The sequence below is a fragment of the Cimex lectularius genome, unplaced genomic scaffold (genome assembly GCF_000648675.2).
Source record: "Cimex lectularius strain Harlan isolate CLEC.00 unplaced genomic scaffold, Clec_2.1 scaffold15, whole genome shotgun sequence".
NCBI lineage: Eukaryota > Metazoa > Arthropoda > Insecta > Hemiptera > Cimicidae > Cimex > Cimex lectularius.
The window spans coordinates 348,411-375,779 of record NW_019392667.1 but is presented as its reverse complement, the minus strand read 5'-3'; the positions used below and the strand labels follow the sequence as shown (position 1 = coordinate 375,779).

The following is a 27,369-nucleotide window of genomic DNA, read 5'->3' as shown; positions in this document are numbered from 1 at the left end:
AATGGCACAATTACACAGAAGATAAACATTTTGAGCCATGAAGATGATCTCAATAAAGATCGAAACGTTGGCAGGATAAAGAAAATGTTTTTCTGAAACCTACATCACACCAGACCCCATCTCACGGTATCTGAACAACTATCGATTAACGGTCACTAATCTCGACACATATTAAGAGACTGTTTAAAATACTAATGAAATATGTACAATATTTTAACCAACAATTAATTAAGGTTTTTTAGTTGAGATAAAAAAGTCTATGGCACGAGCGGGATTCGAACATACGATCTTCGACTAGATACGCCGCTGCTCTACCACTTGAGATATCATGACCTCGATCCACTCGGACACTAACTTCCCATCTCAACCCCACCTTTTGAATTTTCCCTCCTTTTTGCCATTTTTCAAATGTCGCATTTAAATTGCTGAAAGGTTGGTGAATCCAAAAAAATCTACTTCGTCACAACAATCTTGTGAAGATACTTTAATAAATTCTAATGTGATTACTTACTGTCACATCAATAAAAAAACTAACCAAATAAACCAAATATTATTACGATTTCAATATTGCTACCAACAAACAGTAATGAACATGTCTGAGGAAAGAGACCTTAAAATTTTGGCCAAACAAATTATGAAAGAAAATTTGTTCTAGTTTAAAGGATTAATAGATCAGGTAAATTTGGATGACACCGTAAGCTATGAAAATATGCCCATATTTAAAATTACTTTTTCTTTATCGTGCCAACGTTTCGATCTTTAATGAGATCATCTTCAGGGCTCAGTGTTTGTTTTCCATGTAGATGTGTTCTTGTGTGTCGTATTGAAAGTGCTCACACACGACACACAAGAGTGACACATCTACACGGAAAACAAACACTTTGAGCGCTGAAGATGATCTCAATAAAGATCGAAACGTTGGCAGGATAAAGAAAATGTTTTTCTAAAATCTACATCACACCAGACCTCATTTAACTATTTCCAAATAACTAACGGTTACTAATCACCACTCATTGAAAAGTACCTTAACCCTAATTCTAGATTCTCGTAGGACAAATATTGTTTTCCGGAAAAAATTAGAAGCAGTAACGGGTATATGGTAGAGAGATCAAATTTGATTTAAAAGAAAATAATTATATACGCAGTAAACTAAGTTTCGACTGTAATCGACTTTACTAAAAGTTAGAGGATTAAATCCATAAGTTGAGCATACTTCCATATGGCGTCATGTCCTTTGCAATAGCTTTGTAAATGAAGACATGCTCCAGTTTTTAGGTTTTAAAGTCAGCTCAATTTTTAAGTTAATTCTAGGACTCCGGCTCGTTCGCCTTCCCAGATTTTGTCTGCTCCGAATATACCAGAAATAATTGGCTTTGAGAGGCACTTCTTTGGTGCAGTCTTTCCTTTTTACTTGTTCAAGTCTAATTTGGCAGTACCTCAGTTATAGGTGCTCATTAAGTTGGCCCAGTCTTGTAAATAGTTATTTATGTTTAGCTTGTGCGAATTTGTTCAAGTTTCTCTTTTGATGAGTAGGTGTAGCGGTGTAAGGTCAGATTACTACCACCAAAGCTGAGTTTGTGTTTCGAGGCTCAGTAGTAAAATGGGTTTTCGACAATTTTCATACAGGCTTCAAAACTTAAATAGTTTCTAGTATTTTCACATCTTACTTTTTAAAATTATTTAGATCAGACCGCATCTCACGATTTCTGAATAATTATTTAGTTTGTTAATAGGCGGTGTCGATACTTAGTTGAGTCCGATTCGGCGAGTAAGGCGAGCGATAAAAATGAATTTCTATTTGTTCCATACACCGACGCAGAAGATGGAAGAAAAACGTTCAATTAACGCAAAACAAATTCAAATATTGTTTAAAATTAGCATGCTCGCTCTTTTCGCTTAAAATGTACGAGCAGGGATGTTAAATTTATTACGTTATGACGCCGAGTTTAATGGCGGCACGTTAGGAATATTAACTTTTAACACGGTTACAACCTAACTTCTCGACTGCTTTCATCAAACGCGATTATAGTCAGTCATACGACGAGTCTAATCGGGGTTTCAAACCTCGGACCCATAAGAAAACTGGTATAACAACGAGGAGGTTCGTTACGGATAATTTGCTTAATTTGCTTTATCAACTTATTTTGACCTTTTGACTCATCACGTTAATATTGTGCGTGCATTAGTCATTTTCAAAGCATCCAGGCAAGAACGACTGCTTAGAAATATAATACATATCATCAATATTAAAATATAAATATATGTAAAAATATTTTCTGCAGTGATTTATATCGTTAAAAAAGTAAAAATTGTAGTTTTACCTGTGTGTATGCAACTTGTGTTATTGTTAAAAAAAAATTATTTTGTATCAATTTTGAGGATTTTTCTCCGGAAGATTTACAAAATAAAATTATTTATGTGTGTGGAAAGGAGATTCTCGGTGAGGATGCTACATAATGGAGATGTTTTTGTAACTATCGCTATGATTTCGGTAAAACCCTTATAAAAATTATAAATTACCTTTTATTCGACTACATATGTGGTACCAAACTGACCAACATTATTTTAAAATTTACCACTACATCTAACGCAAGTTACAACATTAATGCATCAGGCAAGAACCTGTTGGCAGCGCTTCCGTTACTCCTCAGTCAAAAACCATTCATCGACTAAAAAGAAAATTGTGTAAAGAATTACCCAATTATGTGTGGTGTTTAGTGACCTTTAGCCAATGATTATTTGGCGAACGTGAGATGCGGTCTGGTGTGACGTAGGTTTTATAAAAACATTTTCTTTACCATGCCAACGTTTCGATCTTTATTGAGATCATCTTCAGGGCTTTGTTTGTTTTCCGTGTAGATGTGTCATTCTTATTGAGAGTCTATCAACACGACACATAAGAATAACACATTTACCAGAAAACAAACACTTTGAGGCCTGAAGATGACCTCAATAAAGATCGAAACGTTGGCACGATAAAGAAAATGTTTTTCTGAAAGCTACATCACACCCGACCGCATCTCACCATATCTGAATAACTAAGTCTCTTAATAGAGTACTTAAACTTGGCAGTTAAAATAATCAATACAATTTATAATAAAATATAAAACGTTTGTGATATACTGAGTTGAATCAAGGCTAATCTTACACAAAGAAAACCGTCCAAAATCAGGTTATGCCATGTAAAATCAGATACTTCAGGAGTCCTTATGTTTGGTGGACATTAGTCGCTTTTATTAAAAATATCGACTTTTCAAAAGGTAAATTATTTACCGAGTCGATTCTGACAGGCATTGAGTTAAAAATGTTAAATCACAACACGTTAACCAAATCACAAACTTAGACTTCGATTGAAAGTATATTGAATCTTGATTGTAGGCAACAACTATTGTTCGAGAGGGTTGAATTGTTTTGAATCTCGAATTTGCATTCTAAGACAAAACTGATCTTCTTGTTAAACATTGTGCTCTGATGCTGATCATTTCAGCCGGATCTCGAGGATTATAGAATTAAGGCGAGCGACGTTGACACACAGTCTATTGGCCAAAACCCTCTTTGTGTCCGGCATGTTGAGAAAAATTGCTCGATGTGTCCCACTTAGTTGATGGGTAGAATTCCGTGGCTCCGTATAGAGAGAGTGTAGAAATGCCACCTGATATGCGAATCGTGCTTGGGCAAGGCTGCGAGTATCTGGGTCCCCTGTTCAGATTTTTGGATGATAGTTTTGTGTACCTAGTATGGGTTGAGAGTGAATTATTAGCGCAAGTGAGAGGGCCGATGGTGGAATACTGAGTACCCAATCAACAAGGTTAGTTATATAACATGATGGATGAATCTCGAGTACTCCACCACCAAAATTGAATGAATGGTATGTACATAAAAGAGAATGTATTTAAGAATGAACGTGAGTGTGAATGATTGGAACTGCAGGCGGTGGGTGCTGAATATACCATCCGTAGCCCGACCTTGGTGATTGGATGACTTATTATAAATAGCAAAAGCAGGAATTGTCGGTGGTCTGCGAGAGTGATAGGCTCAACTTTGCAGACGTATGTATACAGGGTATTCAGTTACTCGTGTTATAAACTTTGCCAGTATATTTTCCATTACAAATGGAACCAAAAAATCCTAATTAACTATGGTCCGAATCTCATCAGTTTCGGAGTAATTCCCCATTTTCTGATTTTTTAAGATTTCACGACCTTGCTACAAATAAACAATTATAACTCCAAAACTTAATTTTTTTTGACAAATCAGTATATATATTGAAAACTACGTTAAATTTCCAGTAAGATGTGATCAATACTAAATTTGTGAACGTTCGTGAAATAAGCATCTTAGTGGCGAGAATTTTGAAAAATAATTTTTTTTCAAAGTTGAAAAAGTTATTATGTTGATTCTAAACTACTATTTCCAAATCTAGAGACCATCAAATTTCAGAAAACGGACTCCAGTTAATATTCTTTTTAGTGGTGTAATTATTTTTTAATTTCTTTTTTAACATAAAGAAGTTGATGAAGAAAAGTTAAAAACCGTGGTTGACCGATTGGTAAGGTGGAAAATTAAAAAAAAAAAAATGTAAAAACATAACGAAATTTTGAATGTATGAACTAAAAAGGTTTTGAATATGAAAACTCTTTTTTTGGGGGGAATAATAATTCAATTATTCTTTAATCAAGTCATGTTCTTTAATAAGTAAACAATTGCACTATTTCTGTTTCGAGCCCAAATTTAAAAAAAAACGCATAATAAAATTTTTCAAAAGTTTCTTAAGGTTTTACATTCGTTTTGTTTGTGTGGTGATTAGTGACCGTTAGTCGATGATTATTCGGAGATCGTGAGATGCGGTCTTGCGTAGGTTTCAGAAAAACATTTTCTTTATCGAGCAACGTTTCGATCTTTGTTACACAGAACACAAACACTTTGACCCCTGAAGATGATCTCAATAAAGATCGAAACGTTGGCACGTTAAAGAAAATGTTTTTCTGACACTTACGTCACACCAGACCGCATCTCACGATTTCCGAACAATCATTCTTTTTTTGTTGGTTGTCCGGAAAATAATGCAGGATTTTGGTATTAAACAAAAAAAAAGAAACTAGTTACTTTAAAGCAATGTTCTTTAATCAAAATAATTTCCCATACTCTCAATACATTTCTCCCAACGTGTTGGTAACTTATTAATTCCGTCTGAGTAGAATTCAGAATTTTTAGAATTGATAAAGTCAATAAATGCATTTTCCAGTTCCGTTTGATTTTTGAATATTATGTGTTGTAAGTAGTGGTCCAGGTGTCTAAAAAAATGGTAGTCAGTAGGCGAGAGGTCCGGAGAGTAGGGTGGGTGAGGCAAAGTTTCATAGCCAAGCTCCAATAATTTTTGTGACGTTACACGTGACACATGTGGTCGAGCGTTGTCATGCAACAAAATGGGCCCTTTCCGATTGACCAAAGAGGGCTTCATTACTGCCAATTTCTGATGCATGGTATTAATTTGGTTACAGTATGATTCAGCATTGATGGTTTCGCCAGGATTTAAGAAGCTGTAGTGTATTAAACCAAATGAAGCCCACCATACCGTAACCATTACCTTTTTTTGATGAGTTGGGGGCTTTGGAAAATGTATTGGAGCTTCTCCTTTGTCGAGCCACTGTCCAGAACGTCTAGTGTTATCGTAGAGAATCCACTTTTCGTCACATGTAACAATTCTGGCCAGAAATGGGTCATTTTTGTTTCGACAAAGAAGTGATGCACAAACATCAAAGCGCTGATTTTTTTGGCGATCGTTTAATGAGTGTGGAACCCAATTTTCGAGTTTTTTCACTTTTCCAATCGCCTTGAGGTGGTCAGCGACGGTCGTTTTACTGACTTTGAGTTGCTCTGCAAGTTCTCGAGCAGTTGTTTTGGGGTTTTCTTCCACCACTGATCGCAGAACATCATCATTAAGAGAGGAAGGCCTTCCACGACCTTCTTCATCTTCAAGGCTGAAATCTCCCTCCCGAAATTTTTTAAACCACCTTTGCACAGTGCACTCATTAACACAACCCTCGCCCCAGACTTGGTTAATGTTTCTAGCCGTTTGGGCTCCGCTTCGGCCGAGTTTAAACTCGTAAAAGAAAATCGTACGAAATTCTCGCTTTGACATTATAAGGATGACTGAATTATTTCCAAGTAGCGGAATGCTACAGAGGTAAACAAACAATATCATTTGGAAGAGGATTAATAAGTGTTGACATTCATACAAATGAGTAATCCTGTAAACGTAAACAGAATATTTTATATAGATTTTTTTTAATGAAAACTTAAAATCCTGCATTATTTTCCGGACAACCCAATACTACTAGTACTCTGAAATGTGCTATTTATTGGAACGAATGTATTTATTGGCGTGAATGGAGGGCTTATGCTTAATTAGGGATATGAAGTTCTCTGGGATAGTGTGAATAAAGTCTGGTGTCTGAATTTATTAGCGCGAATATGGGGCTAATCCCTAGTTTCCTCGAAAAATATCAAGTACCGTAACGCGAGAAAGACCGGAGAAAAATTGAAAAAAAGTCTGGGAAAAAAAACAATACGAAACTTAACTCTTAAATTGCAAGGGGATAATCTCAGCCAATTAGAATTAGCATGATATATTTAAAATGCCCGGAAATAAGCCGGCAATTAGTTACGTAAACGTTACGTTCGGATTAGCACCGATTTTCTCCACAATCATGTTACTGTTGGCAACTAATTGTAAGACTTTTCCTTCTAACTTTTCCGGCCATTAACGAATGAAAAATCGAACCTGTGCTGTTATATCACGGGAGGAACATTGTGATAATACGATTTAAAGCATAAAAGCTTATCTTTATAAGGATGTTTGTACTGTTTCGTCAAATATTTATATTTATAAGGCATAATTTATTAGTGATTTATTTTTATTTAATAAGCAAAATGACAGCGCAGTAGAATTTGAAAAATTGCTTTACGATGAAGAATAATGTAATATTGGAAAAGTATAGTAAATAAGACACATAAAGATAAATATGTCTGTCATTGTCATCAATCCATGATAAATTAAGTGTCATAGGTCTGAATCAAATGTTCGCTGTGAAATTTGACACGTACTTTTCCCCCGTTCATGACATGAATAACGTAATCCCCTTCTCCTTCGATTTTCTTATTAACATGCTCCGTCACGCCCGGGGAGATGGTACTGCTTATCTTTAAGTTGAACAGGTCGATTGCGTTAAACGCGATAATGATTTATCAAAGAAAATAAAAATAAAGTCGCAAAAGTCTATTGTAAAACATTATGTGATAAAGTTTCAAGCTGGCTTTTAATCTTTAAGGATCAAGAGATCGATTTTGAAGAAAACCTCTGCCAATTTTGGGATTACTTGAAAAATATGCGATTAAACTAGCGCGAGTTATTTTTATCGTTATGATTTTTAAAAAATTTGAATTAAAATTCTAAAAAATCTTTATTGTTTCTGCTTAAACAATTTTTTCAAAAAATCCATTAGTGCAAGGGTAACTATTTTCACTACTTAGCCTACTACCGCAATGAAACTAGTTTTTCTTTATTGGGATTAGTTACTACAACGCAAAGGAAAACGTATTAGCTGATAAAAAGAAAGTAGATTAAGAACTTACTAGATTTTTCAAAGCAAAGATATGGCAACAGTGGTAAAATAAATTGGAACAATTTTCATAAGATAGCATTAATGTCCCTTGTCTGAGTCATATAGGAAAGGTAGAAGGTTTTGCTAACAAGATTGAGAATTGATCATTGCAGAACTCTCAGGGTCAATTAACGTCCTACAACTTCTCTATACAGATCTTTTGTAGTTATAACCCAGACTATCAATGAGTACCTCAGACAGAAGGACAAAGAGAAAATAAAGAAACAATGGAATTCACTAGTTGGACACAAACAATCTAATATCTCGTAAAAAATTTCGATAGGAAAGAAGTTACAGAATGAGTCAAAAGAAGCAGGAATAAACTGCGAATCCTATCAGGATTCTTAACAGGACACTGCAAACTAAATGGACACTTAAAGAAGATTGGAATAATCCAAGATGGCACATGCAGATTCTGCAAAGAGGCAGAGGAGACACCAACACACCTAATAACAAACTGTAGTGCTACACTTGCCTGCAGGAGGAAGTGTTTGGGATGTACAAGGTGACCATAGAAGAGATTCAACCACCGAAATCGGGCCTATTAATCAAGTCCCTTGATGAGTAGGACTCAACGGTGTGCTTTGGGGGGATACAGTAGTTCTTAAAGGGCGCAGTATATTACACCCCGACCAATACATTTACATCTAAAAAGAAATTCTTTTACCAAAAAATATAAAACAGTAGAAATACTCGTATATTTTCATGAAAAATCGGTCGTATATTTTTCCTCTGAGATCACATACAACTGAATGAACATAGACCATTACAACCAAAGAATCCTTTCGTTCACCCTAATAAGGAACAGATTGACTGAAAGAAAAATAATACCCTCGTTTATTTTTACCTGCCAAGTTACTTTGAATTTTAAACTAACAAGTCCGCAAAGGCTTTTTCATCTAAAACCAAAATAATTTAGACTTATTATTTTTTCACAAATCGTTAGGTTATCATAAGGTTCAAATTTAGGCTAATGCGGAAGTCTTCGTTCGGCCTGAATCAATCACCGGCTGAAAAGTTTCCGAACAGGTTCGTTATGGATAACAAGGATAACCAAACCCTGACTTCTTCCAGTAATTGGCATCTTACAGTATTCCTCTTTTTTCTTTCTGATACAGTTGCTACACTTATACCCAAATCTTGAAATATAATGTGGAATACAGAATAATTTTTAAACTATTTTAGAATAATGTTTATGTATTGCATTCAAAAATTCACATTTTCCTGATGGGATAATTAGTTGTATTCAATATTCTACACGACAGAAAAAATATTAAAATGGAGAGAGAGGGAAAGAGAGAGAGAGCGAGAGCGAGAGCGAGAGAGAGAGAGAGAGAGAGAGAGAGAGAGAGAGAGAGAGAGAGAGAGAGAGTGAGAGGGAGGGAGAGAGAGAGCGAGGAGAAACAGAGCGAAGTTTCCATTATATTTTTGCAAATGGAAAATGAACTATTTTATAACAAATATTGAATCTTCGTCTTTCACACGTAAATATATAACACTCATATATTAGAAAACTTTCAGACCCACAAATTTAGCAAGTGTTTTAAATAAATAAAATTTTATTGTGACCGTATTTTTAGCAAACATTGTTTTCTCAACCAAATTACATTCTTGGGCAAAGATTACTTTTTTAGAATTCTAGTATAAAATTTGAATCAGTACAATGTTTCAATTATTATTTCGAAAGCAATATTGTAAGGGGTGCTTATGACGGTTGCTATGTTCGATTATTTTTTTATTTGCGGTTTTAACGGAGTAAAGTTTGCGTTCCGGTGGACGATAAATTTAAACCTCTGAGAAATTGGTTTCTACCAGGCCTTCAATGATTTTTCTAGGAAAGCAAAAGAATAGGTATTGGACGTCGGGGGCCAATAAACAGGATTTGAGAGCCATTTTAGAAAGGTCATCTGCTTCCTTATTGCCAATGACCCGATGTCTACAGTTGTCCGAAAGGATTCATTTATACTTACTATCTTGCCTTGTTTTTTCCTGGTAGTAAAACAGGTCTCATAGTAAACCAAGCCGTTATTAATAAATTATTATTTTTATAATTAATTGAGGTTTTCAGTTGAGATAAAAAAGTCAATGGCGCGAGCGGGATTTATCTCAACTGAAAACCTTAATTAATTGTAAGATTGGTCAAGCGGACCACGAAACTTGTGAATTTAATAAGTTTAAAATGAAGTATAGTTCACTAAAGCTCTCCGTGGCCATTTCATTTGTCGCCGAGAATCAAATTGATTACACGACATTTGAAAAATGGCAAAAAGGAGGGAAAATTCAAAAGGTGCGGTTGAGATGGGAGGTTGGTGTCCGAGTGGATCGACGTCACGATAGCTCAAGTGGTAGATCAGCGGCGTATCAAGCCGAAGATCGTGGGTTCGAATCCCGCTCGTGCCATTGACTTTTTTTATCTCAACTGACAACCTTAATTAATTGTAAGATATTGGTCAAGCGGACCACGAAACTAGGGAATTATTTTTTATCTTTATTTACTTTTTATTATTGTTTTCTAAAAAAATATACATTTAACAGTTTGTTGGTAGAGATCAATAAAAGACCTGGCTGGAACCTGAGAGACCACTGAGATTGGTTCAGGGGAGAGGATCCGGCCATTGCAAAAATTCTCAGTGTTTAGGATTGTTGTTTGGGGTTTAGGGTTGTGTTAAGCAGTTAAGATGCTTCATCTTTTTAGGTGGCGCGGAGGTTAAGGTGGGTCATTGAAGAGATTCAGGTACTGGATTGGTGGCAAAGGAGAGCTTGGAGTGGTGGAATTGGTTTGGGTCAAACCATTCACGAATGTGATGTCTAGGTCTTTATGAATGTTTTGGTTAGTGACAGATAGGACTGTGGAGAATGCTGTCAGAGGACTTTTGGGTTGCTTTGCTACACTCCATCTCGACTCCGCATGCCCAAATCTGTCTAATTAGTTATTTTTTTATTGTTAGTACTCATTGTGGATTTGCGTCCATGTAGGCGTATGAGTTGCCGATCTTCGGTTCAGTTCATGTCTCTTTTGTTTTATGTGTGTGTTCCATGAAAGTCTGCTGACAAGTAAGACCCACGGTAGCTGATTTAGTGGGATGGAGGACATTTACCTTACTGTACATGTGTCCTGGTGGACAGGCAATTCTTCTAAAGTGAACATCACGTCAATTATTTTAAAAGCGTGTTGTTCATAGCCTGAATTAATAATTAATAAATTATTCGGTTTTGTTTAGCCGGATGTACCTTATGACTCTTCTGCTCTGGTTTACTGATACTGACCGAATTATCGTATGCTTCTAATACTGTCTTAAAATTAAATAATGGGGAAAATTCCGATATGAATGGAAAGTACAAATTCTAGCCAGATTTTAAGTAAATAAATTCTGGAAACAAACGAAAATAATTTTCATTGATTAAATTCGAGCGGTTTTGGTTTAAATTTAATTAAAAATTCAGATGATTATTGTTAAATTCGATACTTTATGTGCTATATTCAAGAGAGTACATCAATTGCTAGAAAACTACACACTTTTCGTAAAATTAAATTTTTTTTGAAGCACGATTAGGAAATTTAGAAGATCGCAGTGGCCGAGCGGTTAATGCGTCGGCATCGTATTACCACGCCACATTCCTGTGTTCGAAGCACATCCCATGGAATTTTAATTAAGAATAATCTGCAAAAAATATTGTAAAGTGGTTTAACCCCTTTAATAAAAAACCCTTACTGCGACAGCCAACTTTAAGTTCAACGTATGACAAAAACTACGTTATTTTTTTCTTTTTTGCTATGCATTCTTATCTTATGTAAGGGCGCTTAGTAATACGATGGAGTGAAGTTCTGCCTCAACATGGATACATCACAGCACTTTTCATGACAAATTCCAATTTTTTCCCCTCCGGTTTAACGTTAACGACTTAAGTAAGTAACTACTGATGGTTTCAAAATTTTCGTTTATTCAAGAATTTGTATAGTGTCAGTATTGAATTTCTGAAAGAACTGGGCACTATCGACACGACACGCAAGAATGGCCCAATTACACAGAAGAGAAACACTTTGAGCCCTGAAGATGATCTCAATAAAGATCGAAACGTTGGCACGATAAAGAAAATGTTTTTCTGAAACCTACATCACACCAGACCGCATCTCACGATTTCTAAATAAAAATTCTGAAAGAAATATGAATTTCAGTTGTTGATATTAAGAAAATTATTTTTTGAGCGTTTCTTTAAGTCTGTTTAAGCCAAGGAGTATTCATATTATTGAAATCGAATTTTCTGGATGAGAGTGAATTTTTGATGAAATGAATTCACGGTTTATGAGACGATCCATTTATTTTTATCAGTCGAAATAACGAACAGTTGTATGGCATACCATTTGAAGAAAATACTAGTCTTTTAAAATGTAGCTCCAGTTTAATGTTTCCCATTTCTCAGTTATGCACGTCTAAGTTTTTACTTCTGTTCATCCGGGAGTTATTTTTCTACTTGTTTACATCTGACCTAACGGAAAATGTTGAAAAACACCGTTTTAATATAAATCCGCCTTCTCTGTTGGAAAACAAAAGCATTAAGGGTGACTCATCCTATGAGGATTTTGCGACTGATGTAGTTCCTACCTAATACGTAATCTGAACTTTTTGAATTGGCCCTTTAACATCCTTTGTGATACGGCATTTTGAAGGTCGGCGGCTAAAAGTCGAAGTGATAAAATTTATTTTCACTCGGTTTGTTCAGGAGCTTTGGGAAGATAACAAAAATTGATATTGAAAAGAGATTTCGATATTTATGCCTGGCTTGCAAAATGTTAACAAACAGAAAGACCACATGGAACATTTTTATATGGATGTTTTTTATTCATTTACTTTGATTTTTAATAAAACAACATTCACGTAATATCTCTAACATTTGTTTAAACAACAATCGTACCATGAACAACAATTCCTTAATTAACGTGGAATGGGTTGTGTTGTGGCGAGTAGGGTTTTCAAGAAAATGAGGTGGTCAGGTCAGAAAGGTTCAACGTCTAATTCAGTACACAACAGACCTCAACATACCGGAATTACAAATATAAATAATGATTATTATTATTAAAGCGAGTACAAAAATTATCATAGAAAATTAAATTTACATTCATTTCCTAACGCCAATACATTATTTCCATTTTAATTTTTCAGCTCTACCGAAACGTAGTTTCTTGATAGAGGGTAGTTCACGACGGAGCAAGGTCAGGTTTACAATCACTTAAACTTAAATTAAAATGTTTACTTGCCTTGAATCATTAAGCCTTGTGTTTTTGTTATTATTGCTTAATTGTTCATTTGTTCTTTTTGTTATTATGTGCCTTTTTTGACTACTCCTCTTGTAGATTCTTTCTGTTGGAATTAGAATAAATAAATAAATAATTACAGTAAAAACTTCCATTTCAGAAAAAAAATTCTAGGTTAACTGACGCGGTTTTTGAAAAACCAAACTGCTTTTTGATACTTAACAATATTTAATCGGAGAATTCATACAAAACATAAAGGTAAGTGGATAAATTTTATGGCTGCTAGACAGAATAAACCTATGGTTAACCTTGTCAAAGTACGAATAAACAGGTTAACCCTCATGGATGCTTTAGAACCAGACACTGTAATCTATTTAACTGTGATCTTATTTATAGGTTTTTCAATAAAAAGGAAGAAACTGTTATACATATTACCTTCAAATGCAAAAGCAACTGCTCTGTTACTTAATCTTGAGTAGGGATATGGATAAAAGAGGCGGTCACAAGGCTTTCTGTAACTCGACGAGTAGATATATTGTACTCTAATCTAGGGTAAGAAGAAGGAAAAAATTGTAGCAATGTTAATCAATGCCTTTCTTCTTCTTAAAAGAAGAATATAGTTAAATAAAACGAAGTAAGATACTAGAAAAAGTAAAATAAACAACAAGACTACTTGGGGTATACAAAGCACTCGCTTCCTAGTATCCTCCTACTCATCATCATATTCTCCTTATTAATCTTTTTATCGACGTCAATTATAGAAAAAGATGTCGCAGGCTAATTTTCAAAACTCCAATTATCCACCTTACAGAATTATAGGAGTAGAATCAATTCATTGGACAAGGTTCGAACAAAAAATTGGAAGGAATTGTATGTGGAACTTGGAAAAATTTTTGAGAATTAATTTTGAATAGAGCACATTTTTAATGCAGTCGTAAGAGAGCATTATTATCCAATAATAAAAGGTTACATTTTTTTCTAAGGTTCAAGGACTTTAAGTAATTTTTAAGTTTTAGACTTTCAGACTATACATTTCGTATATAATCTTATATAAAACCTACATTGTTATCTAAAACCCAAACTGAAATAATTAATATATCATTTAAAAGTACTGCTTAAGTTTTGTTTTGCCTGAAAACAAATTGTGCTTCTCAACTTCTGTTTAGGCTATGAAAATCTGTTTAAAAAAAATCATCGTTGCGTTTCGCATCGCTGGTTTTGTCCTAAGTAAGCAGGATTTCCCATTTTAAATTTTTTCTCAGAATTTTAACAAAATTCCTTATTAGGCTGGAAAACTAAACTACTATGAAAAAGGCATTAATGAAAACGCTAGGCACAAAAGGTTGTGAAATACTGAAATTCGTCTGATTTCCCGAAACAGCTAACATAGGTGGACCATGGACGATCGGAAAAATCTAACCTATTGCTAATCATCAAAGCTTTAATGATTCTTGTTTGCAGGATTGTTGTTCTTCAAGATTTAAATAACCACCTATGTTTGGCCTTTCAGGAAGTAAACACCTAAGGTCGGGAAATGCTGAAATATGTATATCCCATAACAGCAAACATAGGCGGACACGCCCCTTGGCAATGTTGGGGCTGAGTCGGTCTTAAAGGAAATTTAAAACCATCTGCTAAAAACTTAATTGTGTCAATTTGTAGACATCTTTAAGATTGTCTTACCCTGAGGATGACCTTAAACTACCTTGGTAGCAGCAATAGAATTTGTTGTTTTCATCCAGTCTATAAAGAGATTCACATTATTCGGGAGTAAAATGTGGTCGATACATCTAACACTTTACACAGAATAGGCGGATCGTTTACGATCGTATAAATCCAAACTACATTTAATCAATAAAACCCTATTAATTCTTGTTTCCAAGATTGTTGTTCTTCCAGATTTATAGAAGCGTTATTTATCAATTTCATTCTTTTCAAAGATAGCTCAGCTAGAAATGATGACATGAGTATGACATACCGCAACAGCGAGGATAGGCGGACCCTGTACGATCGAAGAAATACAAACTAATGTTAATCATCAGGATGGTATTCTCGTTTCCAGGTCTCTTGTTCTTTCAGATATAAAGAGCCACACGTGTATTCATGCTTTTCAGAAAGTAATCACTTAAGGTTGGAAAATGCTGAAATGTGTCTGACATACAAAAATATCTAGGTTATACGGATGTGGATGTAAAAGGTACTCATCATATCCTCCATCTCGTATCCCCTATCCAAAAGAAGAAACAGAAATATTCCTGCCTTAAATTTTAAAGGAACAACTTTTTAGTTTCCAGACGGCAAACTTTATCATCTACATGCCTTTGTCACTTTCTCTACCTTGCCCATGTGACCGTTCACGTTTTGACATTGATAAACTTAGTCCGTTTGACATTTACGAGTCTTTTTTGTAAGTTTAGCTAAAGCATCGTACATATGTTTATGGTACATAAAACTTTGCCGACTTTCAAATGTTTCAATATTCCCACCATTGACTACTTTTCTTGAACGATTTCTATTATTTTATGTAATGACCACGAAATTAGAGAATATAATTTGTATATTCAATCAAAGTATTTCTACTCACCCAAAGTCTGTCTTCTGTGTAATTGTGCCATTCTTCCATGTCGTGTTGAGAGTGCCAGTGAGATTTTGCTGTTTTATGTTTATATACGTTGGATTTTGAAGCGCTGGGGAAGGAAGTCGGTATAGAAAAGACATTTTTGTATAAGGCGTCGGCTTCTTTGAGGTTAAAATTGTAAATCCCAAGCCCTGAAGATGATCTCAATAAAGATCGAAACGTTGGCACGATAAAGAAAATGTTTCTCTGAAGCCTACATCACACCAGACTGCATCTCACGATTTCTGAATAATTATCGATTAACGGTCACTAATCACCTCACATTTTTACAAGAGTGTTTAGGCCACTGTATCCACCGGTTTTTAAAGGAAGTTAAAGATGATTTGAAATTCATGTGTCCGAGGTTAAGTCCCATCAATTTTACAAGAATGACGTAAAGCGGTGGCTCATTAAGTAACCACAATAGCCATTACAGGTCGACAAACTGCCTATATTCTGTCAGAAGTCTATACAAATAGTGTGTTCGTCGAACAATCGATTCTTACTAAAACTCGGTAATATATTTTCTTAGTTTTATCAATGACGTCCTCCATAAACCACCCGAAATGATTATACTAGGTTTAAGAATAATGCGGTTGCGAGAATGAAGAAAAGAAAGAAAAAAGAAAGAGTCGTTTTTACCTAATTGGATTCGGTCAGGGATGACCTAAACCCGAACTTCTCTAGTCTTTTTCTTTGGAGAGCTCGGAAGGGTGAAAATGTAACATGTAACAGTATTTCAGTGAAGACCTCAAATAAGCTAGCCAAAAAAAAAAAAAAAAAAAAAAATCAGTTTTATATTGGTAACATTTTAAATTCTAAAGATCGCCTCACAAAACTGGCAAAATATGCCTTTTTTTCTTACGAGGATTCACAACAGAAGGGGTGATATAAACCCTCGGGTGCAGGTGTTTTCGAAAAAAAAGCCATTTTTAAGTATGTCGGGTTCGAATGGAGGGCCGCTGGATTCGACCCCGGGACCTTTACCTTACAGTGATGAGCGCCGTGTCAACGCCTAAACCGTTACGGCCACCGACGCTCCCTAAAAACTATGGTACCTATTATAAACGTAAATAGTCAGTAATTCAATTATTTATTTTTATTGGTATAATTCTCTTAAACCTACTAAAGCGTAATCCTTAATCCAAACACAATTATATAATTAGGGTACTTTCTACAATTTAACTTTGACAGTTACAAGTAATAATTATTAAAATCAATTAAATTTACTTCAAGGTTTAGCTGGTTTTGTACTTTTTCGTTGAGTTAGTTTTGTTTCAAATCATTCGTTTTTGAGAAATAACTTTTCCTACGGCATATAAAAGAAAAAAGTATTAATTTATGCTATTCAACTATTTTCTCGTGTTTATCTTTTTACCTCAAGGTTGTTATTGTGCATACGCTTTATATCCATTTTCCTAACATATATCTGTATTGCCATATTGGCTCTCTCTTTATGCCTTCACATCGTGTCAGTTTTTGAAGCTTTCGTCCCATTTTTTATATTGATGTATCCCAGGGGAATATTTTTCTCGTTTATCTGCTTTTTTTACGATCCGTCATCTTCATTTCTTCAGCTTTACTGTTTACCAGAGCTTTTTATTCTGCGCTTACTACATTTTATCTTTTTTTTTATAAAAAAACATATTTCAATATAGAAACGAAACATATCGCCTTCTTAATAATTTTTTAAAAGGATTTTTATAATAGTTTTGTTGTGTTTTTTAAATCTTTTTATTTTTAAGCTAAAACCGATTTTTAAAAACCTGTGCACAATCTTTAAATTTCATTAATTTTTATTAAATTTAATCTCTTATTAAATACCAACAGTGTTTTAATTTAGAAGCAGCTACAGCCACTTGGTTTCATTTCATTTACCCACGACTTGATTTTTACTGTCACTTGTTCACTAGTGCCGGATCAACATATGCTTCATGATTCGCATACCCCACCATTTAATTGGTTTATCTTTTTTAATTAAATTTCATGTTATCTTATAATTTATTTGCATGATTTTTACAAGGGACCTATATTATTTCAGTGTTCAGTGATTCTTGATTCAACTGATTCAGGAAAGTTAGCGACGGTCAGGACAACCGTAAATTTTGTATGCATTCTAAAAGAAAAACCGTACCTTTTTTTGCAAAATATATATTGAGATATTTATGCACTGTTTAATTAGGGATAAAGTTAAACGTATTGGTGATGATGGGAAGGACTTTGTGTCGATTGGTTTAGGCTAGTACCCCAGAGTTCAAGTCGGTTCGTGCTGATGATGATGTTTATTTAAAGTATTTTTAATCTAGATTCTTACTAGCTCTATTGGGATTCAATTTAGGCTGTCTGGTCATTTACTGATGAACCTGCTTTTGTATGGGAATATTAATGTTACTGAGGTTCACAGAAAGATGTTTAAGGTAAAAGCGACCTGACTGCATTTTTTCTATTAATTCCTATCGCTATATTTATGTCAGGGTTCATTTTTATAAAAAATATCTACTCAAAACGGCGGTTTTTATGCCTGGAATTCTATTAAAATCTATATTCAACCTTGTTCAATAACTATTGTACAACTCAACACTTTTTTTTTTAACGAGTGTTCGCAACAGCAGATATAAACCCTCAGGGTGCCGGTGTTTTTGAAAAAAAAAAGCCCATTTGTAAATATGTCGGGTTCGACTGCAGGGCCGCTGGATTCGAACCCGGGACCTTTACCTTACAGTGATGAGCACCGTGTCAACGCCTAAACCGTTACGGCCACCGACGCCCCGCCATCCACTATTACTACAGCAAGTCTTTCAAATATAAACAAACCAGCATACATTTTAATTTATGCCAATGTTTCTCTCAAGTAAGAAAGGTGATGCGTTTTTGAGATAAAAATAAATTTGCGAACACGAAGGATTGTTTTGCATCTCAATACTGCTTGGTTAGGTTCATTGTTGAGACGTTGCAGAATGCGGACAACAGCCATCGATTAACTTCGATCAAGTCGGTTTCTAGATGCCCATTGCTTTGAATTAATCGAGTGAAAAGTTATTTTAACAAAATCGTCAGAACAAAGGAAATTATAAAGGAAAAATTAATAAGTATTTCATAAATAGAATATTAAACTCTAAGCGTTTCAATGCGTTAAAAAAATACTAGCTATTGGTTAAAATATGTAGATGCTTCATACTTTCAGTTTTTTCTTAATTTTGAATAAACATTTCGACAGATTATGTTGGTTTAATTAAGAATGTCTTTTGATCAACTGGAATCAAAGCTATTTCAAGGAAAGAGCAACGATCACATGTGAAGTGCATTAATAATGTAATAGTCAGTATGTCGCCTCGACCAGCTTGTATCCTCGATCACGTCATTTGACTATGGACTTATTTTGCATCTTTATTTCATCTAAGTAATAATCAGGCCGCGAAGAGTTATTTGCTTTAAAATCGAAGGAATAGTACCATATCGGTGGCCGCAACTGTTTAGGCGTTGACACGGCGCTCATCACTGTAAGGTAAAGGTCCCGGGTTCGAATCCAGTGGCTTGCATTCGAACCAGACATACTTACAAATGTGCTTTTTTTCAAAAACACCGGAGCCCTGAGGGTTTATGAAAAGTCCTCTGCTGTTGCGAACCCTCGTAAAAAAATAAAAAAATAAGTAAATAAATAAATAGTACCATATTCAAAATAAAGGCGAATGGCTTATATTTTGGAGTATAAATTTCTTGGGTGTTTTTTAAATAATTTGACTTGAACTTTTATGCACAGGTAGTTTGGTAATTTTGTATGTATGTCATACACAAATCAATACCACATTTAATCCTTATAAATTTATAATTACAAACAGACAAACTTTTTAGATAACAAGGAAAATGTAGGGGATTCGCAATTTCTCTGTGCTCAAGCCGCCCTGTTTTTATAGTTCCGCCGATTTTATCACATTTTAAGTAAGCCCTTCGAACTTGAACACGTAGAGGTGGAGCAAGTTTGAACGGATGGAAACGATAAACTCAAAACAAAGTCGAGTCACGTCCTTATCGGAAGTGCCACCACGGCAAATACTCAGCCAGATCAAATCACAGCCTCGCTCTTTGCCAGATTAGTGGAGATCTATCAATATCTACTTACTCTCTCTTTTCAAACTCGTGAAACAATTTTTCCAACCTTTGCCATCTTTCTCCATCTTTCTTAGAACTCTTAGTTCCACAAGAAAAAGATTCGAAAGTAGACTAAGTAAGATTTTCCAACAGAGGGCGTTTAGAAAAATATTTTCATGGTAATGTTTACATTATTTATACAAAGATTCTAGTAACCCTCTAACTACATGTCAGTTTTTATTTAAAAAAAGGAAGATTAGTCTGATGTCATCAAATATTATAGGTTTTATTATAAAAGTTATGAAAATAATGTGATTGTAAAGAGAAAAACGAGAAAAACACATAATTGCGTTATATTTAAAGCTAAAATGTTTACGACTTAAGGGTACTTTGAAAATAATTATTAAATTAATTGGGCAAACCGAGGTCAATAATTTTTCAAAGCTTGCAGAAATTTTTATGTAAATCTGTTATAGCAGGAAGGGTGATTATTTTTCCCACATCCTTTTCCACAGATTGAATTCATTATGATAATTTTAAAACATTTGCGATTATCAGCGGACATATTAACATTATTTTTAGTTGAACAAACGGCTGATGTAAAAGTACAATATGATCAATTTTTATTGATTACTCGTTACAGCGTCAGTTCATTGATAACTTATTGGTTTTTCTTAGAGATTTTGGAAGATTTGTTGAAGGTCTGCGCTCAGAACATTACTGAGAAAAGCGTATGTATTGGCGATTCTGTTTTTACTTTATATTATTGTTTATTTGTGGACCTAAGCTACTTAGCAGGCGACCGCGGTAGCCGAGTGGTAAGCATGAGAGACTCTCACGCCGCGGTCGTGGGTTCGATTCCCACCGTTGCCTCACAATAAATTTTCACAATAAACCCCCCCCCCCCAAATTTGAACACATATACGAATTGTTATATAATTATATATAATTGTTATATAATTATATATAATTGTTACGAAAAAAAAGCTACTTAGCATGAACATGTTATTCATTATTATTTACAACTAATAACATAAAAGTAACTAACGACCGACTAGAGGCCATTTTTAGATTGTGAAAACAATTATTACTTTCGCTTACTGTAATAATTCGAATCAGTTATGCATGATTGCTCTATTTCTCTGGTTTTACATTCTCACCCTTTGTTGGAATTCAGCTAAACTGAAATTTCACCATGTTGAACTTTGTCCAACATCAGGAAACATCGAAGGCAAAAATGATCAGCACGTCAAAATAGTAAATTTAGTAGACTGCCAGCTAACTTGTACAAACAAGATTAGGATGTTTTACGATAACCAACATTTCAGCGATGTCACGTGACGTTAGTCGTGAGCATAGTAAATGAAATACCTTTTGTCTTCGTAGCATTGTATTTAAGAATTTTGTCACACATATTTCTGCTTTTAATTATCATGTTTATCAGTTATGATGTAATTTATAATAATACATATATGATTAATTTATGACAATAATAAGCAAAAATATATAAACCATAAAGAGCTAGAATGTAGGAAATCACATTTCAATTACAAATTAGAATAAAAAATTCATTAAAATAATGAAAAACAATTGTAAGAAAATAAAAAAATTAAAATTAACGATAATCAGACAGATTTACTAAACTAATTTAAGTAATATTTTTGTTTAGATAATTTGTACCGAACGTTTGGAATATCGAAGTTTTAAGACCGATTCAAAATGAGAGAAATTTGTCATATTCAAGCCGGCCAGTGTGGCAATCAAGTTGGAGCTAAGTTTTGGGAAGTTATTTCCGACGAACANGCAATACAACCGCTATCCAAGAGCTCTTCAAACGAGTCTCAGAACAATTCACTTCCATGTTCAGGAGGAAAGCCTTCTTGCATTGGTACACGGGCGAAGGGATGGACGAAATGGAATTCACGGAAGCTGAATCAAACATGAATGATCTGGTATCTGAATATCAACAGTACCAGGACGCAACGGCAGAAGAAGCCGGCGAATTTGACGAAGACGAAGACAATGTAGATGAGGTCTAATTTTTCGACATAGGTACGTGTCCGTTATCACACGCATACAAGCAAAAAACTGAAAAAAAGATTATCAACCAAAATATATATGTTGACTACTGGTCTTCATTATTTTTTTAATTTATGATAAATTAGTACTTACATTTTAGATATAGTTTCCGGGGAATGTATAATTATGTCTCTCCCTACATTTAATTATGGCATGTGGCGTGTTAAATGATGAAACTCTAGAACATTTGGTTTCTGCTTTATTTTTGGATAATACTTTTTGGATTATGTATTTATTTTGTGGTTTACATGTGGTGTTTGTATGATTGAATGTATTGGTATTTATTTAAAAATATATGCAAGTCTACCCTCGTTAAAAGCACTATATATTTGTAAAATCCATTTTGCTTATACAGTTTTTAAATTTATTTTAATTTTTATAGTTTTATTTTCCAAAACAATATTTTTTCAATCTCATTTTCAGTTCAATATGTTATTTTATAAAAAAATATTATAAATTTGCGTAATATTTATAGAAAAACGTAGGAAGTAAAATATTTTATACACTATAAAACTTATATACTACTAAGTATAGTAAAGTATATACTACAGTAAGTATATGTATGCATCTTCTTTCCTTGTTTTTCAACTTCTATTTTTCTAAAATATTTCTCACATATCCGTTAATTCGTTCCGTATTTTTTTCCAATTTCACAATTTACTTTTTGTATTCGTGATTAGTTACCAAATTATTTTTTGAATAAAATATTGTATAGATTACATCTGAACCTTACATTTTTTCATCTTCTAAAATAGTGTGGTTATCATTTTACCTACATGTCTTATTGATTACTGGCTAGTAATGTTGTTGTGAAACCCGTAAAAGTTCACATTCGCTTCTTTACTTTCTGATAAGAAGATCACTGGATCCATTTGACTATACAATAAATAAATGTAATTCAGCCACATCTATTGACTCAAAACATATAAGTTGTACTTGGTATGCAAAAGCGTTCTGTGTCAGATAAACCAAAAAATAACGTTATCTGGAAAAATTCAAGAAATTAAGTTTTTTCCTTTTTTTAAATTTCCTTCATCCCTCACTAATAGAAAAAACAAGTTCATTATGAAAATCTAGAACAAAATGACATCTCATAAAATATCCGACGTTAAATCTCTCTGCAATTGATATTATCAATTATTATTTTAGATTATGTAAAATACGCGGAATTAAATGTGCAAATAACATCAAAATTGGAAAGCAACAAAAACATCTGAAACTGTTTGCTTTTATTAAAAAAACATCATTTTATAAAATTACATCAAACGGCTGGTGTTTAACAAAATTAAATTGAAATAAATATGACAGTATAATTGTATTTTGTAGTATAGTGTAAAATGTTAATGTAAAGCATCAGATTTTGATGTCTTTAGAGTGTTTTTTAGGTTTTTTATAAACAGAAGTTTTATAAACGTTGTCGAAAGATAAACAGTTATACAAGAAATTTCAAAATGTAAGTAGCAACTTGTCTTTTTTTCCAATTTATTATTTTTATTCCTGTTATTTTAGTTGACTTCAATTGGCCTACAAATTTCATATTTTACAAGGTTATCTGCTTTTAAGTAAAACAAATTTATTGTTTTTGAAGTTCACACTGGTTGGTGCATTACGTTATATGTTTTAGAATTGTTCCAGCATGAATTAATTTGCTTAATGTCAAAATCATCAATAAAAATTAAATTTAAAATTTTTGGAAAGTATATTCCAATTGCAGTTTGTAAAAAATATGGTATTTTTATTTAAAAATATTACATACTGAACAATTTACAAGTCATATTTTTTATTTTAAAAACAAAAAAAGAAAAACATAAATCCCATATGTTAACAATGATTAAACTTACTATTTGACTTGACACTCCATTTTGTTTGTTTTTATTTAGATAATTTGATCTGAACAATCAGAAGGTCGTTTTACAATGAGAGAAATTTGTCATATCCAAGCCGGCCAGTGTGGCAATCAAGTTGGAGCTAAGTTTTGGGAAGTTATTTCCGACGAACANGCAATACGACCGCTATCCAAGAGCTCTTCAAACGAGTCTCAGAACAATTCACTTCCATGTTCAGGAGGAAAGCTTTCTTGCATTGGTACACGGGTGAAGGGATGGACGAAATGGAATTCACGGAAGCTGAATCAAACATGAACGATCTGGTATCTGAATATCAACAATACCAGGACGCAACGGCAGAAGAAGCCGGCGAATTTGATGAAGACGAGGACAATGTTGAAGAGGTCTAAATTTTCACGACACATTCCTTTGAAATTGTTCGTGATCAGCAAAAAGCTAAGCAAATAATACCAGTTAAAAACTGATTTATTGTTTATTTTATTAACTTTAGCATTAAGCATATTGATATATAATATCCCGTACCTGTTTGAACAAGTGAAGGTGTGACTGTCAATGTATGTTTCACATCAAAGAGGTAATTATAAAATGAAGTTCAAAGGATCTGCCGGGTTGTTCTGGTAGCGAAAAATGTATCTGACCCGACTATAGAGGATACGTGTTTTTTTTAAACATAAAATCATTTGTGGTGGTAAGGGGAGTTTCTTTGGAATTCTGCCGTCTTTTATCCTTAGTTCCTGTGTATTGTTCACTATGGATTGTGAGATTAAGAAATCGTTTAAGCAATTTAAAATTTACAGAATTTTTGTAGCAACAATAATCACGCGTATTGTGGGTCTTCTTTTCGAATTTTAACTAATTAATTGATGCCCTCATTTTTGTTGGCTGATTTTCCTTCAGTTGATTAATTCGAATAAATAATTCAGAACTGCTTCATTAATAAAGCATTAACTAGATAGGCCCGAAACAAATATTTTCATTAAGTTAGCTTACTTTTTAAATAAAACATCATTTAATGTAAGTTTTAACCTTAAGTTTTAATGTACCTTGAATTATTTTATTTTTGGTGTAGTCAACTTTCCATTAACAACGTATTAATAAAAATTTTAATTTTTTTAAAGCTTATCGTCACGCTTACCATTATTAGGGTTGTTTGATCAAATATGTTAACAATGCAATAAATTCTAAAAATAAAATCGTTTTTAATAGTAAAACCATTTGTAGAATAGTATGGCACATGAGTTATTATAAAAGGAAATATGTTTTTTCATTGACTGTCTTCAAATCAAAATATAAAACGTTTTAAAAGTTATGTTTGTCGTGTGTGTTAGTTAATTATAAGCTAGTCGTAATATATAAAAACAAATTATGCCGCTTTTCCAGGGCTATATTTTCCCAGGTGCAGAATTCAAGATTCGAGAATATTTGCATAATGATGGGAGCAAACGCTGAAGTTATGACCTACAAGGTAAGCGAACTGTGAGCCGAGAGCTGACAACTCTTTTTTGACAAAGCCCAGCGACGTCGGCATGTCGATATTTTCATTGCCGTTTAACGTATTTTTCAAATAGCCATCGACGCGGAGTCTGACAATGGATTTGATTTTGTTGTTCGGCAAGACGAGAGTTTCCAGCTGGCTCGCCAATCCTTTTAGGTCGTACTGGGTCAATGTCGGCTTCCCGTGTTTTTTGAGTGCTCTGTCGGCGTCTACTTGGATGTGTTCTACAATGTGCGGGATTGATTTCTGCAAAAGCGCGTCGTCGTTCACCTCGGTCAACAGCATTTTAATTTTCGCCTTCATGTTTTTGCACGTTTCCTGGTCTTCGTCTAGTTTAATAGGAAATAACGAACAAGCGATCAACATTATCGACGATAGAGTGACGACTAAATAATATTCGTGTTTCAAATATGCGAGTTTTGGGAAATCCAAGACGAGCGTTTCCGGATACGAGTCGTCCGGCCAGGTCAAGAGGCCCATGTAAGCGTCAATTAATATTTTCTTCATATCGTTATTCGGGTTGTTGTATTTTTCTAGCCAGGCCCTTGTTATTGGAAGGCCTTTACAGAACCGTGATATGTATTCGGCGAACTTGGTGCGTTCGTAATCTACATCGTTGGCCATAACGTATGGCTTAATTCCCGACAACATGTAGTTGATCATGTCAAGTTTCATTAAATCAAGAATCTCGACTATGCCTCGGAACATCGCGACAGGATCTCTCACCTGGGACAATTTCAAAATGTCATTGTCGCGAATCGGGGCACAGAGCCGTTTCATAACAGAAAACAAATATTTGGCGTATTGTTCCAACACGAACGTCCCGTTTTCGATTTTTGCCTTTATGTCTTCCGGGTCAAGGATCCTGTTTACATCGGCCTTCATTTTCTTCACGTTTGGAGTCATCACTGAGAGCAATTTTTTCCTAATTTCTCCTAAAAGTACGAAAGCCGTGTCTAGCTTGGTTGGGACCCGGTCTAATTCCTCTTGGAACGCACGCCAAAAATCTTGGTGCATTTGAACATTTATCGAGTTCCGAAGTGGTGAATTGGCATCGTAGGCAGCTGATGATGTTGCCAAGACCCTATCGCACAGTGCCATTTCGTGGGCAAGGCTTAAATTACGTATCAGATCTTGCCTGTCTGAACGTTCTCGGCAGTCGAAGCTCGATTCACCGTATAAGAATTCCGAATTTTTCATGTTTTTACCCTCTGGATTACGGGACATTTTTAAGTAAAAATTACTACCTGATTTATTTTAAATGTATACTTGCATTTCTTAAAACATGTGATCGTAAAAACAATTAAGAAGGTATAACGATTGTGTTCTGGATATTCGTGTTGCAAGCTCTTAGGAAAATTAAGCTCTCAATATTTTACATACCTTACAAAAAGATAATGGTCCAGAGAGTACATACCTGAAACACACAAAATACATATTAAATACAAAGTTTAGATATTTTTAAATATTATATATTAAAAATAATATAAAAATTCAGTGAAAAAAGGATTGCAATTTATAAAATAAATGATAATGCAAGACAAGCTTTACTGATAAAACGAAACAGTTCTTTTGATTGAATTTGTATAGTAATAAGAATACTAAGTAACTAGATATTTGGTTTATTTTTTATAAGATACTTCTAAGAAAAAAAAGAAAGAATGAAAAAGATTATTCTGAGGCTTAAATCTGTCTTGAATAACAGAACTCTAAAATAGCGCTTAGCAATTACAATTCCAAAGTTTCGAAATACAATTACAAAATTGTAAACATAAAAATGTACTGTAATAAAATTAAAACGGGTAATTAAGTTTATTAATATAAAATATTTAATAATAATCTATCTATTATAGCATCTGGTGCTAAGTTGCAATCACAAAAGCTAATCAAATAGACGCGATTTAAAGGTGGGAAGGGAAGAGGTTATAGCGGTTAGAGCGAGGAAGGAAATTTCAGAGGTTTGAAGAACGGTTGGGGAAGTATCGACTGAAAGCGGTAGTTCTGTGTTTCGGAGGATAGAAATCAGAATAATTGGAGTATGGCGGCAGTGGAGCGAGGAGCTAAAGGTTAGGAGGTCACATATGATGGGAGGAGGGGAAGATACTGTTTGGTAGAGAAGAAGCCAAAGTAGGAAGCCTGCGGTGGGAAGGTACCACTTCAAGCCAGAGTAAATATCAATCACGTGAGAACCTCCTTGGTGACTTGTCGAGCCGAAAACAAAGCATTCATTAAGTGCTTAAATTTCCCAGTGAGCTCCTCCATACACCCAAACATCCATAGTCAAATTGTTTGGGAAAAAGAGAGGAGACTAAAAGTTTACGGGT

The 27,369-nt window shown here is 34.1% G+C and overlaps 2 protein-coding genes across 5 annotated transcripts in view; both read right to left on the bottom strand.

Annotated features, from left to right (window-relative positions):
* LOC106673860 (gamma-aminobutyric acid type B receptor subunit 2) overlaps positions 1-27,369 on the bottom strand; it is a 308,246-nt gene that overhangs the window by 145,624 nt on the left and 135,253 nt on the right. The gene's annotated exons all lie outside the window — the stretch shown is intronic.
* On the bottom strand, positions 24,919-26,421 carry LOC106673861 (T-complex protein 11 homolog). The gene has a single exon (XM_014406216.2). It carries the CDS (start codon positions 26,270-26,272, stop codon positions 24,956-24,958), a length of 1,317 nt encoding a protein of 438 aa, XP_014261702.1. The 5' UTR covers positions 26,273-26,421; the 3' UTR covers positions 24,919-24,955.